This window comes from Zonotrichia albicollis, chromosome 33 (assembly GCF_047830755.1).
Source record: "Zonotrichia albicollis isolate bZonAlb1 chromosome 33, bZonAlb1.hap1, whole genome shotgun sequence".
Lineage (NCBI taxonomy): Eukaryota > Metazoa > Chordata > Aves > Passeriformes > Passerellidae > Zonotrichia > Zonotrichia albicollis.
This window is the reverse complement of record NC_133851.1, coordinates 3456202-3472379: the sequence shown is the minus strand read 5'-3', so window position 1 is coordinate 3472379 and position 16178 is coordinate 3456202. Positions and strand designations below refer to the sequence as shown.

Genomic DNA, 16178 nt, shown 5'->3' with positions numbered 1-16178 from the left:
CAGGAATGAGAGATAAGGAACCACTGTGCAGTTACAGACACACCAGGCATGGACAGCACGGAAAAGTTGGAAAAAGAGGAAGTATCAAGTCCATAAAAATAAAATAGAAATTAGCAACTCCATAAAAATGAAATAGGAATTATCCACTCCAACCCACATTACTCCCTTAAAGAGCAGCCCAGGAGGATTCCCCAGGCACATCCTGGGGGGATTCCCAGGAAATAAGGAACATGAACCAGGGTCTCTCTGAAGGAGAAGATCCTTCCAGCCAGGTGCAGGGACAATTTGGGAGGCACCTTCTGACACTCTTCCTAGAATTTTTCACAGGGAAGCACGAAAATCCCCCAAGGAAAAAGAAAGGCAGAAATTCTTCCCCCTTTAAGAGCAGGGACAGACCTGGGCTTAGTTCAGAAAGGTTTCAAAGGTGAAAGAAAAACAGCACCAAATATTGACACAAGGGAAGGGAAACATTCCAGGGGGGGAAGGGTGTGGGATGCACGATCCTCCAGTGCCCCCAGCTGGGAAAGAGCAGCTGAGCAGGAGCAAAAGGAGGAAAACGGGGCATGAGTGACAGCCTGGAGTCAGCAGAGCTTCCCCAGAGCTCCTGGAATGAGCTCAGTTCAGGAGCTGCTCAGCTCCCAAAGGGATTCACGTGCTGCAGAAGCTGCAGGGTCCCTGGGGCAGTTGCATTTATGGGAAGGGCCTCAAAGTTTTCCTGCAACACTGCTCAGCATCCTGAAACACCTGGGATCATGGAATGGTTTGGGTGGGAAGGGACCTTAAAATCCATCCCATAAATCCCATTTCATCCCATCCCATCCCATCCCATCCCATCCCATCCCATCCCATCCCATCCCATCCCATCCCATCCCACCCCAGGGACACCTTGCACTGTCCCAGGCCGCTCCAAGCCCTGTCCAGCCTGGCCTTGGGCACTTCCAGAGATCCACGGGCAGCACCGGGTGCTCTGGGAAATCCATCCCAGAGCCTCCTCACCCTCACAGAGAGGAATTCCTTCCCAATATCCCATCCATCCCTGCCCTCTGGCAGTGAGAAGCCATTCCCTGTGTCTTATTCCTCCATCCCTTGTTCCCAATTCATCTCCAGCTCTCCTGGAGCCCCTTGAGGCACCAAAAGGGGCTCCAAGGTTACCTTTTCCCTTTCCTTTTCTCTTTCCCTTCTCCCTTCCCTTCCCTTCTCCTTCCCTTCCCTCCCCTTCCCTTCCCTTCCCTTCCCTTCCCTTCCCTTCCCTTCCCTTCCCTTCCCTTCCCTTCCCTTCCCTTCCCCTTCCCCTTCCCCTTCCCCTTCCCCTTCCCCTTCCCCTTCCCCTTCCCCTTCCCCTTCCCCTTCCCCTTCCCCTTCCCTCTCCCCACAGAAGGAACCAAGGAATTCCCAGCAAGGACAAGGACAAATCCACCCAGGTGTTCCCCTGCTCACCTGGGCAGCAGCAGTGACACTCGAGCACCACCTCCTGGAGGTGCCACCTCCATCCCTCGGGAATGGAGCTCACCTGGACCAAGGCTTAGCACAACCCTGGCCTTCTCTTGCTCCTACTGCAGCAAGGAAAAGTGGAATAACAACAGAATTACCAGCTCAGGTCCCTGGCACCCCTCAGGTGCTGAAAGGGATGGGAATAAAAATGGGGTTAAAAACACCAACACGGAATTTGGGATAAAATTCAGTGATTTTTTATTCCAGGATATCATTCCCAACACGGAATTTGGGATAAAATTCAGTGATTTTTATTCCAGGATATCATTCCCAAGAGCACTCACTGTTAGGGATGAACCCCTGTCCTGGAGAATTCAGCCAGGGCTGCTGGGGCCAGGAAGGGGATTGGGGATTGTCCTGCAGGTGCCTCAGCCCAGCCCTGGGGGAGCTTTGGGTGCATTTTGGGAAAAGGTTCCTCATCCAGAGGGGAAGAGCTCCCCAGGGAATGGTGACAGCCCCAGGAAACCAGAGCTCAGAGTGCTGGGATTTTGGGATCAGGGGGATTTTTGGGTTGGTCCCTTCCAACTGAGTGTACTCCATGGCTCTGATCCTTGTGGGTCCCTTTCAACTCTGATTATTCCATAATTCTGGAGGTCAGGGAGTGCTTGGACAACACTCTCAGGCACTGGGTGGGATTTTGGGATGTCCTGTGCAGGGCCAGGAGTTGGAGTTGATGATCCAGGTGGGTCCCTTCCAACTCTGGATGTTCCATGACTTTGTTACCCTCACAGGTCCCTTTCAGCTCTGGATATTCCATGATTCTGGAGGTTTGGGAATGTCTGGACAACTTGGGCATCAGGATTTTGGGACTAGTGGGATTTTTTTGGGATGTCCTGTGCAGGGCCAGGAGCTGGACTGGAGGATCCTTGTGAGGCTGCTCCAGTCAGGACATTTTACATTTCCTTGGCCATGTTCCCTGGCATTCCAGGAACAGCAGCACTGTCTGGCAGGGTGGGTTTCAGGTGGGATCAATAATTCACCTTGGCTGGGCCAAGTGAGGCCACACCTGGATCCAGGGCAGGCCTCTGAGGGACTGGAATTCCAGGGAATATTCTGGAAAGCACATGGAGGAACTTGGATTCCAGGAGCACTTCCTTGAACAACCTCCCACCCCACAAAATTGGTGCTCCCTGAGCACCTGGAGTGAATCCCACATGGGGCAGCAGCTCTGTGGCCACAGAGAGAGGCACAACCTCCCAGGCACGGCTCTGGGGAAGGCTGTGAGAAGACAAGAATGAGAAACAATTCTTATCTTCACTTGCTGCACCCGCTGTTGTGAACATGTGGAATGGTTTGGATGGGAAGGGACCTTAAAATCCATCCCATCCCCAGGAACACCTTCAACTCTCCCAGGCTGCTCCATGTGGAATGTGTTGTGCAGATCTGTTTATCAAATGGTGCTTTCTTAATTAATTGTCCAAAAAAATCAGTCCCAGACATTCCTTGCCCTGGATTCCCACAGGAAGCCAAGGTGCAGTCCCAGCAGGGATTTGGGAACTCCCAGCTCTGCCCCACAGTTCCTCAGTCAGAGCCCTGGGCACGGGCAGTGGTGGACCTGAAGAGCAGCAGGCTCCTGTCCCAGGAGGTGCTGCCGAAGGAGCAGACGAGCTCCATGGCGCACTCCTGGGTCAGGATGCGGGTGATGCTCTCGGCCATGTCCCCGTTGATCCGCAGGGATCGGAAATGCTCGAAGTCGTCGCGGCCCAGCCTGCGGAGCCGGCGCGCGGCCGCCCGGTAGCACCTCCAGGGCTGGGGCTCCACCAGCAGGAAGGTGCAGAGCGAGGCCAGCAGGGCCAGGAAGTCCAGCAGGCCCCGGTCGCCGTGGTTCAGGTGGATCCACATGGTGACAGACATGCAGAAGCCGATGTCGAAGGAGGAGCGGCCAAAGCGCTGCAGGAAGGAGCTCAGAAAGGGCTCCCTGGCCCCCGGGTCCATGATGTCCAGGCTGGCAAAGGAGATGGAGGCAGGGAAGGGGCTGCTCTGCTGGGCCCTCCGGATCAGCTCGGGGTCGATGTCACAGCACAGCAGCTTCAGCTCCTTGTCGGCTCCTGGTGGCTCCGGGCTGGAACTGCTGTCCTGGAGCCCCAGCAGGTGCTGGTACAGAGCCACGCTGAGCTCCTGCAGGAGGAAAACGGGAGTTCAGGGAGCTCCCCAGAGCTTCTTCTCATGGGTGGCCAAAGGAAAATCTGACCAAGATCAGCAAAAGATCTGTCCTGGGAGCCCTGAGCACCTGGAGTGAATCCCCCATGGGGCAGCAGCACAGAGAGAGGCACAACCTGCCCAGGCATGGGAAAGGCTGTGGGTGAGCTCCTGCAGGAGGAAAACAGGGGTTCAGGGAGCTCCCCAGAGCTGCCTCTCATGGGTGGCCAAAGGAAAATCTGACCAAGATGTGCCCTGGGAGCCCTGAGCACCTGGAGTGGATCCCCCATGTGACAGCAGCTCTGGCCACACAGAGAGGCACAACCTGCCCAGGCATGGCTCTGGGAAAGGCTGTGGGTGAGCTCCTGCAGGAGGAAAACAGGGATTTAGGGAGCTCCCCAGAGCTGCCTCTCATGGATGTCCAAAGGAAAATCTGGCCAAGATGTGCCCTGGGAGCCCTGAGCACCTGGAGTGGATCCCCCATGTGACAGCAGCTCTGGCCACAGAAAGAGGCACAAAAGTCTGAGAAGCTGAGAGAACAGAATGAGAAACAATTCTTATCTGATGTAAATATGTGCAATGTGTTGTGGAGATTTGTTTATCAAAGGGGGATTTCTTAATTAACCAATGGTGATGGTATTTTAATTAGAGGATCAGTTAGGTCCACCTGTAGTGAAGTAGGGTGTAAAGAAGCAATGGGTTTCTTAACAAAGAAATAAATGAATATATAAATAAATAAATCTATAAATAAATGTATAAATAAATAAATGAATATATAAAGAAATGGATCTTTAACCTTCAGTGAGTGCATGGAGTCTGTGTAACTTATTACAGTTATTATTACAGGAGACAGGCCTGCTCCAGAAACCAGGGAATCCTGGAATGCTCTGGGCTGGAGGAACCCAGCTCATCCCCTCCAGCCCTGCCATGGGACACCTTCCATGAGAGCAGGAGGCTCCAAGCCCCTGGAATGTCCAGGTCCCCAGCCTGGAATCTCTTTCCCCAGTGCACACTGGTGGAAAGTGAATTAATCCTTAATTAATGGAGATGCCATGGAGCTCCTGGAGCTGCAGGCCTCCAGGAATGTCCTCTGGTGGTGGTACGTGCCTCTCACTGACCTGCTCCACCTGCTCACCCAGAATGGGATCTGGAATTGTCCCTTGGCAATGCCTCAAGGAATTCCAACCCCCAGGAGCAGCAGCGCTGTCCCAGCAGGGTGGGATCAATAATTCACCTTGGCTGGGCCAGGTGAGGCCACACCTGGATCCAGGGCAGGCCTGGAATGTGTGTGGAGCTGGGAATGGAGCTGGGAAAAGGCAGGAGCACCAGTGAGAGCTGGAAACCCCTGAGCGGAGCTGGGCTCTCATGTGGGACCTCCTCACCCTCCAGCCTGGACAGGAGGTGGAGCAGGAGGGGTCGGGAGCTGCTCCCAGGACAGAATGAGAGGAGGCAGAGCCCAGGGGAGGTTTGGGTTCGATTTTAGGGGAAATTCCTCATGGAAAGGGCTGGGCAGGGGAGGAGCCCCCATTCCCAGAGGGAATTACACCCCCAGGATGAGGTTTCTTCCCAGTGTGCCCCACTCCTCCCAGTGACTGTCCCAGCGCTCCCAGTCCTCCCACACGCTGGGCACTGCCTACCCCAGTGCTCCCCATCCCTCCCAGTGCTCCCCACCAGTGCCCCCACCCGTTCCCATCTGCCTCCCAGTGCTTCCAACCAGTGCCCCCCATCCCTCCCAGTGCTCCCAGCACCCCCCACCAGTGCTCCTCATCTCTCCCAGTGCTCCCAGCACCCCCCACCAGTGCCCCCCCATCTCTCCCAGTGCTCCCGGTACTCCCCACCAGTGCTCCCCACTTCTCCCAGTTCTCCCAGCATTCCCCACCAGTGCTCCCCATCCCTCCCAGTGCTCCCCATCTCCCCACCAGTGCTCCCCATCTCTCCCAGTGCTCCCAGCACTCCCCACCAGTGCCCCCCACCGTTCCCATCTCCCCCAGGCCCTGCTTTTCCCTGCATTCCCAGTTTGTCCCATTTCCCTCCCTCGTTCCCCACCAGTGTTCCCAGTCTGCCCTACCCCAGACCAGTGCCTCACCCCAGCCTTTCCCATGGTTACACTGGGGTTGCCCAAGACCCCAAAGGATGCAGCCCAGAGAGGTTTTAGAGCAGAAGAAAATGAAAGTTCCCAGTTCAAGGGGGATTAAGAGGACAGGAGGTTCAGGCTGAGGGCCCTGGTGCAGGTTTGGGGTTGGCACAGCAACTGGATTGTCCCCCAGTGCCCCCCAGTCTGTCCCAGTGCCAACTCGTGCCCCCAGCAGCGCCTCCCCAGTGTGTCCCAGTGCCCCCAGTGCCTCACAGTCTGTCCCAGTGCCAACTCATGCCCCCCAGGGCCCCCCAGTGTGTCCCAGTGCCAACTCGTGCCCCTCAGCAGTGCCATCCCAGTGGTCCCCAGTGTGTCCCAGTGCCAACTCGTGCCTTCCCAGTGTGTCCCAGTGCCCCCAGTCTGTCCCAGTGCTAACTCGTGCCTCCCCAGTGCCCCCCAATGTGTCCCAGTGCCAACTGGTGCCCCCCAGCAGGGCCGTCCCACTGCCCCCAGTAGCAGGGGACTGCCAGTCTGCCACCAGTGCCTCCCAGTACCCCACACCAGTCTGTACCAGCGTCCCCCAGGACCCCACGCCATGATTTCCCAGTCTGTCCCAGTGCCCCCAACACCCCAAACTGGGATGCTGCCACCACCCCGTCCCCCCCGAGGTGCCCCAAACCCGGCTGCGTGTGGCACCCTCACCCCGGAGTTGCAGCCCACATCGAGCCCGAGCAGCGGGCGGGTGGCCGCGGGGAAGAGGCTGCGCAGGAGCCCTTGTGGCAGGAGGCTGATGCGGCCCTCGGGCGGGTGGAAGCGGGAATAGTTCGGGAAGTTCCCGTACGGAGCCGCGCCGGGATCGGAGCCGCCCCGGCTGATGGGCGCCGCCATCTTGGCACCGCTTCCCGCGCCCGGCGGGAACCGCAACCGGAGAGAAACGTTCCGGGACAGAAACGTTCCGGGACACGGAAAGGGACAAGGGACAGGAACAGGGACGGGGGCAGGGACAGGGGATGGGACAGGGACAGGGGACAGGGACAATGACACAGGGACAGGGACAGGGACAGGGGATGGGACAGGGATAGGGACAGGGACAGGGACAGGGACAATGACACAGGGACAGGGACAGGGACAGGGGATGGGACAAGGAGAGGGACAAGGATAGGGACAGGGACAGGGACAGGGACAGGAGAAAGGGACAAGGACAGGGGATGGGGACAGGGACAGGGGACATGGGACAGCGCCACCAGGGCAGCCACAGCTCCTTGGGGCGAAAAGGAGAGACTTTAGACATTTTGTGTAAAGAACCCTGTGAAAAACGCCACTCATTTGTTTTTAAAAATTTAAAAGTTTAATAGCAATAAAATGGGTATAAAAATATAAATATAATTAGAATAATAATAATTTGAACAATTGAGATTAGGACAATATGAGACAATAGAAACAAAGAGTTTCAGACAGTCCGGGTACCTTTTCTGGGCAAAATAAGCCCAAAAAGGACCCACGTTAACAGAGGATTAACCCTTAAAAGCAACAGCCTGTTGCATATTCATACACCTCATCCATGATGTATAAATTCCATTCAAACACAGGATTCTGTCTGGGCAGCGTCAGCTTCTTCCTCTGGATCCTGACGGCATCGTCCTGCCCGAGTGAGGTGGGAAGAAGTTCAGCCTCAGTTATATAATTTTATTATTGCTCCATTATCAGTTTTTCCTGATCATGGAGCAATAAATTCTCTTTCTCTGAAAGATTCGGGTATCCTGTGGCTGGTATTAGTGCGAGTCCTTTCTTTAGAAAAAAAGTATCGTTGCTACATAGCATCGTTTCTATCTTAACATTTTGTTATAACCTAAACTATATTTAACACACTACTTAAGAGAATTAATACAGCGTCACTTTCTCACATAACACATATAATATTAATTTGAATATTTGCCAAAAGCCAATCATAAAATATGCATTTTTCACAACCCTGTGAAAAACGGCCAGATAATATTGGCTTTCACATTTACATATTAGCCTATGCATGCTGTTAGTGATTGTAACTATTTAGAAATAGTATCAATTTTTAGCTGCATGTTAGTGTAATATAATCTATCAGCTGAAGTGTGCTTTGTATTGCTCATGGACATAGTAATGTAATGAAGTCTGTGTATCACTTGTGGAATTGATAGTGTGATGAATGTGCTGTGTTACAGGCCCTAGCAAAACATAAGATGTTGTGAAAAATGCGCATTTTATAATTGGCTTTATGCAAATATTCAAATGAATATTATATGTGTTGTGTTAGAAAGTGACGCTGTATTAATTCTCTTAAGTAGTGGGTTAAATATAGTTTTAAGTTATAAAAAAATGTTAAAATAGAACCTTATGCTATGTAAGATACATTTTTAAAGAGAGGACTTGCAGGGCGATAGCAGCCACGGGACACCGAAATCTTTCAGAGAAAGAGAATTTATTGCTCCATGATCAGGAAAAACTGACATTGGAGCAATAATAAAATTATATAACTGAGGCTGAACTTCTTCCCGCCTTGCTCAGGCAGGACGATGCCGTCAGGATCCAGAGGAAGAAGCTGACACTGCCCAGACAGAATCCTGTGTTTGAATGGAATTTATACATCATGGATGAGGTGTATGAATATGCAACAGGCTGTTGCTTTTAAGGGTTAATCCTCTGTTAACGTGGGTTCTTTTTGGGCTTATTTTGCCCAGAAAAGGTACCCGGACTGTCTGAAACTCTTTGTTTTTATTGTCTCATATTGTCCTGATTCAAATTGTCCAAATTATTATTACTCTAATTGTATTACTATTTTTTATAACCATTGTACTACTATTAAAATTTGTTGCTATTTTACTATTAAAATTTATTACTATTTTAAAATTTTAAAACCAGGTGATTGGCGTTTTTCACAGTGTGGAAAAGGCTTTTGTGTAACTAAAACAGTGTAAGATCATCCACTGACCAGCCTGTCCAAGTGATAAGATAACCATGACACAAACCAGAGCACTGGAGGACAATTAGAGAATACCATATTAAAATTAAGGAGAAAATACTAAATCCTTATCAGAGGATGTGAAACTGCAGGATGGAGACATAAAAGAAATAAAATATATCGACCTGGCACCCAGGATGTCATGCAGATAAACCAGAGTGTGAAGAAGTCAAAGAAAGGAGTTCCCAAAACATCAGAAAGTTCAGAAGAACGTTTGAATAATGCATGAAGCACATGAATATGCATTTACCTCAGCAAGGTAACCGTATAAAGATAACACTGTCTGTGTACACCGGGATGTTCTTTGGCTCTTGGTCAGGAGCACCCCAGCGCTGGAAATTTTGTCCGATTTTATTTTATTTTATTTTATTTTATTTTATTTTATTTTATTTTATTTTATTTTATTTTAATATTTTATTTTATTTTAATTTTTTCTTTTTATTATTTTTCTTAATTTTTAAAGTTATTTTAATTATTTTCATTTTATTTTATTTTTATTTTTAAACTTTTAAAAACTCTAAGGAGATAATTTTGTTTTTCACAGCCCTGTCTAGCCCTGCCAGGCTGCAGAGGGACAGTGAGAGCCACCCTGTGTCCCCTGTGAACCTCACCCTGCATTGCCATGGCAATGGGATCAGGCCTTGGTGGAGTTTGGGGTTTAAATGACATGTGCATGTTAAATAATTAATATAAAAATAATATTTTCTCAGATAAAACATATTAATTTTGTTCAAATAAATAGCCTGTAAATGCTACTTATGGCAGCATTATTGAAAGCATATTTGAATAATATAAACCAATTATAAAATAGATATAGCATAAATATAGTATACGTAATAATATGTAATGATATGTAATGATATGTAATAATATAATATGTAATAATATAATATAATATGTAATAATATAATATAATATAATATAATATAATATAATATAATATAATATAATATAATATAATATAATATAATATACCATATAATATAGTAATATAGTAATGTAGTAATAAAATAATAATATAGTAATATAAGAATAAATTAAATAATGACGAATAAAATAATAATAAATAAAAATAATAAATGAAAAATAAAAAGAAATAAAACTAAATAATAAACAAATAAAATAAAAATAATAAAATAATAAAATGAAAATTTTAAACAATAAATAAATATTATTATAAATAAAAACAATAAATAAAATTTTAAAATATATAACAATCATGTAATAATATAGTAATATAATAATATACCGTATACACATCAATAACAAATTAAAGTTATTTAAATCAGAATTAAACACATGATTGAGCTGGGGGTGGCCGGGACCCCACAGGCTGCAGCTGAGAGAGGTTTTAAAGCAGAAGAAAATGAAAGTTCCCAGTTAAAGGGGGGGTTAAGAGGCGGGGAGGTCCAGGTTAAGGGCCCTGGTGCAGGTTTAGGGTTAATGTGAAAAATGCATATTTTTTGATTGGCTTTTTGCAAATATTAAATTGAATATTATATGTATTGTGTTAGAAAGTGATGCTGCAATAACTTTCTTAAGTAATGCGTTAAATGTAGTTTTAGGTTACAACAAAATGTTAAAATAGAAACTATGCTAAGTAAGATTTTGTTTAAGAGAGGAATGAGGTACTCCCACTGAGATAGCAGCCACAGCACACTAAAATCTTTCAGAGAAAGAGAATTTATTGCTCCATTATCAGAAGAAATGAACTTCTTCCTGCCTTGCTTAGCCCTGAAAATGCCGTCAGCATTCAGAGGAAGAAGCTGACACTGCCCAGACAGAATCCTGTGTTTGAATGGAATTTATGCATCATGGATGAGGTGTATGAATATGCAACAGGCTGTTGCTTTTAAGGGTTAATCCTCTGTTAATGTGGGGCCTTTTTGGGCTTATTTTGCCCAGAAAAGGTACCCGGACTGTCTGAAACTCTTTGTTTTTATTGTCTCATATTGTCCTAAATCCCAATTGTTCAAATTATTATTACTCTAATTATATTTCTATTTTATAGCCATTTTATTACTATTAAACTTTTAACGTTTTAAAAACAAGCCATTGGCGTTTTTCAGGGTTAAGCTGGCACAGCAGGCTGGGTTTCACTTGCTGCTGGTTTCATGCACAGCGTGAGGAGCAGAGGGCGCCTGGAGCTCACAAATGCAGGTGAAACAGTCCAGCTCCCTGCATCGGCACTTCTGTGTTTTCACGGGAATGGTTTGTGTGGGAAGGGACCTTAAAATCCATCCCATAAATCCCATCCCATCCCATCCCATAAATCCCATCCATTCCATCCCATCTCATCCATCCCATAAATCCCATCCCAACCCATCTCATCCATCCCATCCATCCCATCCCATCCCATCCCATCCCATCCCATCCCATCCCATCCCATCCCATCCCATCCCATCCCATCCCATCCCATCTCACCCATCCCATCCCATCCCTGCCATGGCAGGGACACCTCCCACTGTCCCAGGTTCCTCCCAGCCCTGTCCAGCCTGGCCTTGGGCACTTCCAGGGATCCAGGGTCAGTCCCAGCTGCTCTGGAAAATCCATCCCAGCCCTTCCCACCCTCCCAAGGAACAATTCCCAATTCCCAATCTCCCATCCATCCCTGCCCTCTGGCACTGGGAGCCATTCCCTGTATCCTGTCCCTCCATCCTGTGGAATTTGCAGGCAACCCCAACAAGGGAAGATATGAGAATCTGAACTCCATGCTTCAGAAGGCCGATTTATTATTTCATTATATATATTATATTAAAAATGCTATACTAAGACTACACTAAAGAAAGAGAAATTATTTAATCAGAAGGCCAGCAAAGAAAGGAACAATAAATTCTTGTGACTGCTCAAGATCAAAAAAAATATAGATTGTAATTTCATTTGAAATTGAAATGGCACCATATACTTGGCTTTTGGCATGGATAATGGAGCCATGGCTTTAAAAGGTTTTATTAAATTAACTGAAGTTCTAATTGCAGTCATAACCTCCCTGCCTGGACTGCTCACAGCCTCAACACAGCTGGCTGTCATTGGTCATCAAGTAAAAACCATTCACGTGCTGGCTAAACAAGTCTCCACATCACATTCCAAAGCAGCAAAACATGGAGAAGATGAAGCCTCCCAGTTTCTCAGGAGAAAAGATCCTAGTGAAAGGGTTTTTCAGAAAATATGTCTGTGACACCATCCCTTGTCCCCAGCCCCTCTCCAGCTCTCCTGGAACCCCTGGAAGGGGCTCCAGGGTCTCCTTTCCCTTCTCCTCTCCAGGTGAGCACCCCCAGCTCTCCCAGCCTGGCTCCAGAGGGGCTCCAGCCCTGCAGCAGCTCCGGGGCCTCCTCTGGGCATCTCCTCATCCTCCCTGTGTGGGACCCCTGGCCACAGAAGAAAGACAGAAAAAGGTGCCAAAATAAGTACAATTTTCCTCCTTCTCCAAGCAATGGAATTTAGGGGGTTGAAGTCTCCTCTGACACTCTCTGGCTGGATTTAGGGCCCCCAAATTCCTGTTTTCAACAGGCATGGGAAGCAACTCCATCCCTTTCTTCCTCCAGCATCTCCCACACCCTGACCAAACTTCCCCCTTGTCCTGCATCCCTCCATCCTTCCTTTCATGGCTCCAGCCCAATTAATCCCAATTTTTGCCTGAGCATCCAAAAGCCCAGAGATGAAATTTGATGGAATCATCAGCCTTTCATCACGTCTGTGGTAATTCCAGGGAACCCTGATGATCCCATCCACCTGCTCTTGGACACCTCATTATCTGTGTGGGAATGTTCCAGAACAATTCAGTCCAGAATTTGGACACCTCATTATCTGTGTGGGAATGTTCCAGAATAATTCAGTCCAGAATTTGGGCACCTCATTATCTGTGTGGGAATGTTCCAGAATATTTCTACAGAAAATGCAGGGAAATCCCTCCTGGATGTTCAGCATCACTTCCCAGGAACCAAATTCTCCACATTTTGGGTTTGACTCCTTCCCAAAAGCACAGACTGCTTTTGGGAAGGATCCAATCCCTGCTGCACTGGGATTTCAGTCCTGGACAACCATCCCTTCACAGCTGAGGGAGTGAGATGGGAGTTTTCCTCTCCCAGTGCAGTTTGCAGTTTACCTCTCCCAGATGGGAGTTTACCTCTCATTTTGGGTGGTGAATTGTCCCTGGAGGATTTTTTTTTCCTCTATTTACCCTTGGGAAAGCTCCAGCTGTCAGAAAATTCCCTTGGAGCTGGAGCTGTCTCCCACTCACTGAATTTTGAATCCTGTGGGAAAGGGAGCAAATCCCTCATTCCAGGAGACTTTTTCCCCTCAGTTCCCAGATGTTCCTCACCCACGACACCTGTTCCAGATCCTTGTGCTTTTATTGCTCCAAGGTGGTGAATTGTCCCTGGAGGAATTCTTTTTCCCTCCATTTATCCTTGGGAAAGCTCCAGCACAGCAGAAAACTCCCTTGGAGCTGGGCCCCTCCCACAGTTTATCCCCACTCACTGAATTTTGAATCCTGTGGGAAAGGGAGCAAATCCCTCATTCCAGGAGCATTTTTTCCCTCAGTTCCTCACCCATGACACCTGTTCCAGATCCTTGTGCTTTTATTGCTGTGTGTGGGATGTTCTCCTTACTCATAACCAGGGAAGAGGTGACTCGGGCTCCGTTAAACCTCTGGGCCATGCCAGGGCCTTGTTTACATCTGAAGGGGTGAAGCAGCACCTGCACAACCAGAGCAGCAACAGGCACGGGAAGAGTTTTGCAACCATTTATTAGCAATAGTCAGAGAAGATACAAAATCCTATTTACAGTGAAATCACAGGAACGACCTCTCCAAAGGTTTGGGATTTGGAGCTGGATGAGGACTTGGGGTGGAGGACACAGGAGGAGGGGGAGCAGCCTCCATATCCCACCCCAAATCCTGCATCCCTCACCCTCCTGAGGAGCTCCAGCTCCACGAGCAGGACAGTGCTCAGCATCCACCAGGACTGGCGTGGAAAACGGGCCAGGAATTGTGCAAGGGATGCAGGAGGGAAGAAATCCCTCCCAGCCAGGTGCCTGGAGCGGGGTCATGCCAGGTGTTCCCAACAGGAGCAGAAAAGCCAGGATATACCAGCAGCAAAGCCAGGATATACCAGCAGGAAAGCCAGGATATATCAGCAGGAAATCCAGGATATATCTGCAGAAAGCCAGGATATATCAGCAGCAAAGCCAGGATATATCAGCAGCAAAGCCAGGATGCAGCAGCAAAGTTTCTCCACAGCAGAAGGAACAAGAACAATTCCAGAGGGGCTGCAGGTCCCTGTGTTCCTCCCCAGCTCCCAGCAGGGCATTTTGGAGGAGTTTTGGGACTATTTCAGAGCCAGAGCTCATCATGGAGCTCCACACTCCTCCCTCCAAGCCTGGAAAGCACAAATCCCTACAGGAAATCACTGTGAACAAGGAAAGGCTGCTGAGGGCTGGGAAATTCCCTCCTGGAACTCCAATTCCATCCAATTTTAGGGTTCCTCCCATGCCATTCCCAGCCCTGCCTGCTCAGCAATCCAAGGGTTTGGGTCTCCTCAGCAGGAACCAGCAGGGCATCATCTGCCATCACCTCGTGCTGTCCTTCATCCCAAAAAGAATTCAGTTTTGCTTGGCGGTTTTGGTCTGGTTGGGGTTTTTTTTGTCTGTTGGTTTGTTTGGTGGGGTTTTGTTTTTTGGTTTTTTTTTTTTTTTTTTTTTTTTTTGTCTGGTTGGGATTTTTTGGTCTGACTGGGATTTTTTTGGTCTGGTTGAGATTTTGATCTGGTGTTTTTTGAGTCTGACTGGGTCTTTTTTGTCTGGTTGGTTTTCTTGGTTTTTTTTTTTTTTTTTTTGATCTGGATGAGGTTTTTTGGTCTGGTTGGGGTTTTATGTGTCTGACTGGGGTTTTCTTGTCTGGTTGGGGTTTTTTGATCTGATTGAGATTTTTTGGTCTGGTTGGTTTTTTTTTTTTTATCTGGATGAAACTTTTTGTATCTGGTTGGGGGGTTTGTGTCTGGTTGGGTTTTTTTTGTGTCTGACTGGGGTTTTTGATGTGGATGAGAATTTTTTGGCCTGGTTGTGGGGCTTTTGTCTGGTTGGGGGTTTTTATGTCTGACTGGGGTTTTTTGTCTGGTTGTGTCTTTTTTATCTGGATGAGATTTTTTGGTCTAGTTGGGGGCTTGTTGATCTGGTTGAGATTTTTTGGTCTGGTTGGGGATTTTTTTGCCCGGTCAGAGATTTTCTGGTTTGGTTGTGGGGCTTTTGGTCTGTTGGGGTTTTTTGTGTCTGACTGGGTTTTTTGGTCTGGTTGGGGTTTCTTTGATCTGGCTGAGATTTTTTGGTCTGGTTGGGGTTTCTTTGATCTGGCTGAAATTTTTTGGTCTGGTTGGGTTGCTTTTTATTTTATCTGGATGAGAGTTTTTGGTCTGGTTGGAGTCTTTTGGTCTGACTGGGGTTTTCTTGTCTGGTTGGGGTTTTTTGTGTCTGACTGGGGATTTTTTGATCTGGATGAGAATTTTTTGGTCTGACTGGGTTTTTTTGGTCAGGTTGGGGGTTTTTTGATCTGGTTGAGATTTTTTGGTCTGGTTGGAGTTTCTTATGTCTGTCTGGGGTTTTTTTGTCTAATTGGGTTTTTTTGTGTCTGACTGGGGATTTTTGTTCTGGTTGGGGTTTTTTTGGGGGGGTTGTTTTAGAAGGAAGGAAGAGAAGGGGAAGGCATCACTTCTGCCCATCACTGCAGCGCAGAGGGGCCAGAGCGTTTCCATTCCCTGCCCAGTAACTTTCCCTGGGCACGTGGGGCAGGAGGACAGCACGTGTGGGGTAAAAGCCAGGGCAGAAGGAGCAGGAAGGTTCCAGCGCTCTGGCAGAGCCCCTGTGCAGCAGGAATTGCTGGAGGCAGCTCCTGACGCAGCACTCGCGGCATTCCCAGCGAGATGGGAGATACCAGCTCCTATCTGCAGCACGGATCACTCTTGGAATGAGAGCAAAAGGGCCCTTATCTCCCTGGGGAGCTTTACAGCCCCAGATCAGCCAGCTGAGCCCCGGACAGGGAATGTGAGCGGGACTGTGGAAATTTACCTGAGCACATCCAGAGCCCGCGCTGACATTCCCCTTTGGGAGAGGAGAAATGGAGAACAGCCAGGGAGAGGGACATTGCTGCTCCAATGGCCTCAGCCCCTACAAAGAACCCCTTAGGAACCCAAATTTGGAGCAAGCAGGACGGCTCTGTGAGGGTGTCACAGCCTCAGGGTTGGTCACACGTGGAATGGCATTTCCCAGCATGGAAACTCAGCCTCCTCCAGCTCTTCTCTGCCCTCTCCTGAAATGTTCCTTCCCTGGGATCCCAAATCCCCCCGTGAGGAGCCACAGTCCAAAAAGAACCAGCACAGTCCCCTGGGGGGGAGCCATGGATAAGGGAAGGGAAGGGAAGGGAAGGGAAGGGAAGGGAAGGGAAGGGAAGGGAAGGGAAGGGAAGGGAAGGGAAGGGAAGGGAAGGGA

The 16178-nt window shown here is 48.5% G+C and overlaps 1 protein-coding gene and 1 long non-coding RNA gene across 2 annotated transcripts; one reads left to right on the top strand and one right to left on the bottom strand.

The window, feature by feature from the left end:
- Positions 1 to 1660: 1660 nt before the first annotated feature.
- BCDIN3D (BCDIN3 domain containing RNA methyltransferase) lies at positions 1661 to 6639 on the bottom strand. Its single transcript, XM_074530799.1, has 2 exons — positions 6407 to 6639; positions 1661 to 3609 (listed from the first exon to the last, which is right to left on the bottom strand). The coding sequence occupies exons 1-2, from the start codon at positions 6590 to 6592 to the stop codon at positions 3013 to 3015; spliced, it is 783 nt and encodes a 260-aa protein (XP_074386900.1). The 5' UTR covers positions 6593 to 6639; the 3' UTR covers positions 1661 to 3012.
- Positions 6640 to 13435: 6796 nt separating this feature from the next.
- LOC141726265 (uncharacterized) lies at positions 13436 to 16043 on the top strand. The gene is made up of 2 exons (XR_012577573.1): positions 13436 to 14974; positions 15014 to 16043. It is a non-coding gene; the product is annotated as an uncharacterized LOC141726265 (long non-coding RNA).
- The last annotated feature ends 135 nt before the right edge of the window (positions 16044 to 16178 follow it).

Excerpts from the sequence above, each read along its gene's own strand:
- BCDIN3D (XM_074530799.1), bottom strand. The coding sequence starts at position 6,592 with ATGGCGGCGCCCATCAGCCGGGGCGGCTCCGATCCCGGCGCGGCTCCG. Across the intron at positions 3,610-6,406 it reads ATGTGGGCTGCAACTCCGGG|GAGCTCAGCGTGGCTCTGTA; the intron begins GTGAGGGTGCCA and ends TTCCTCCTGCAG.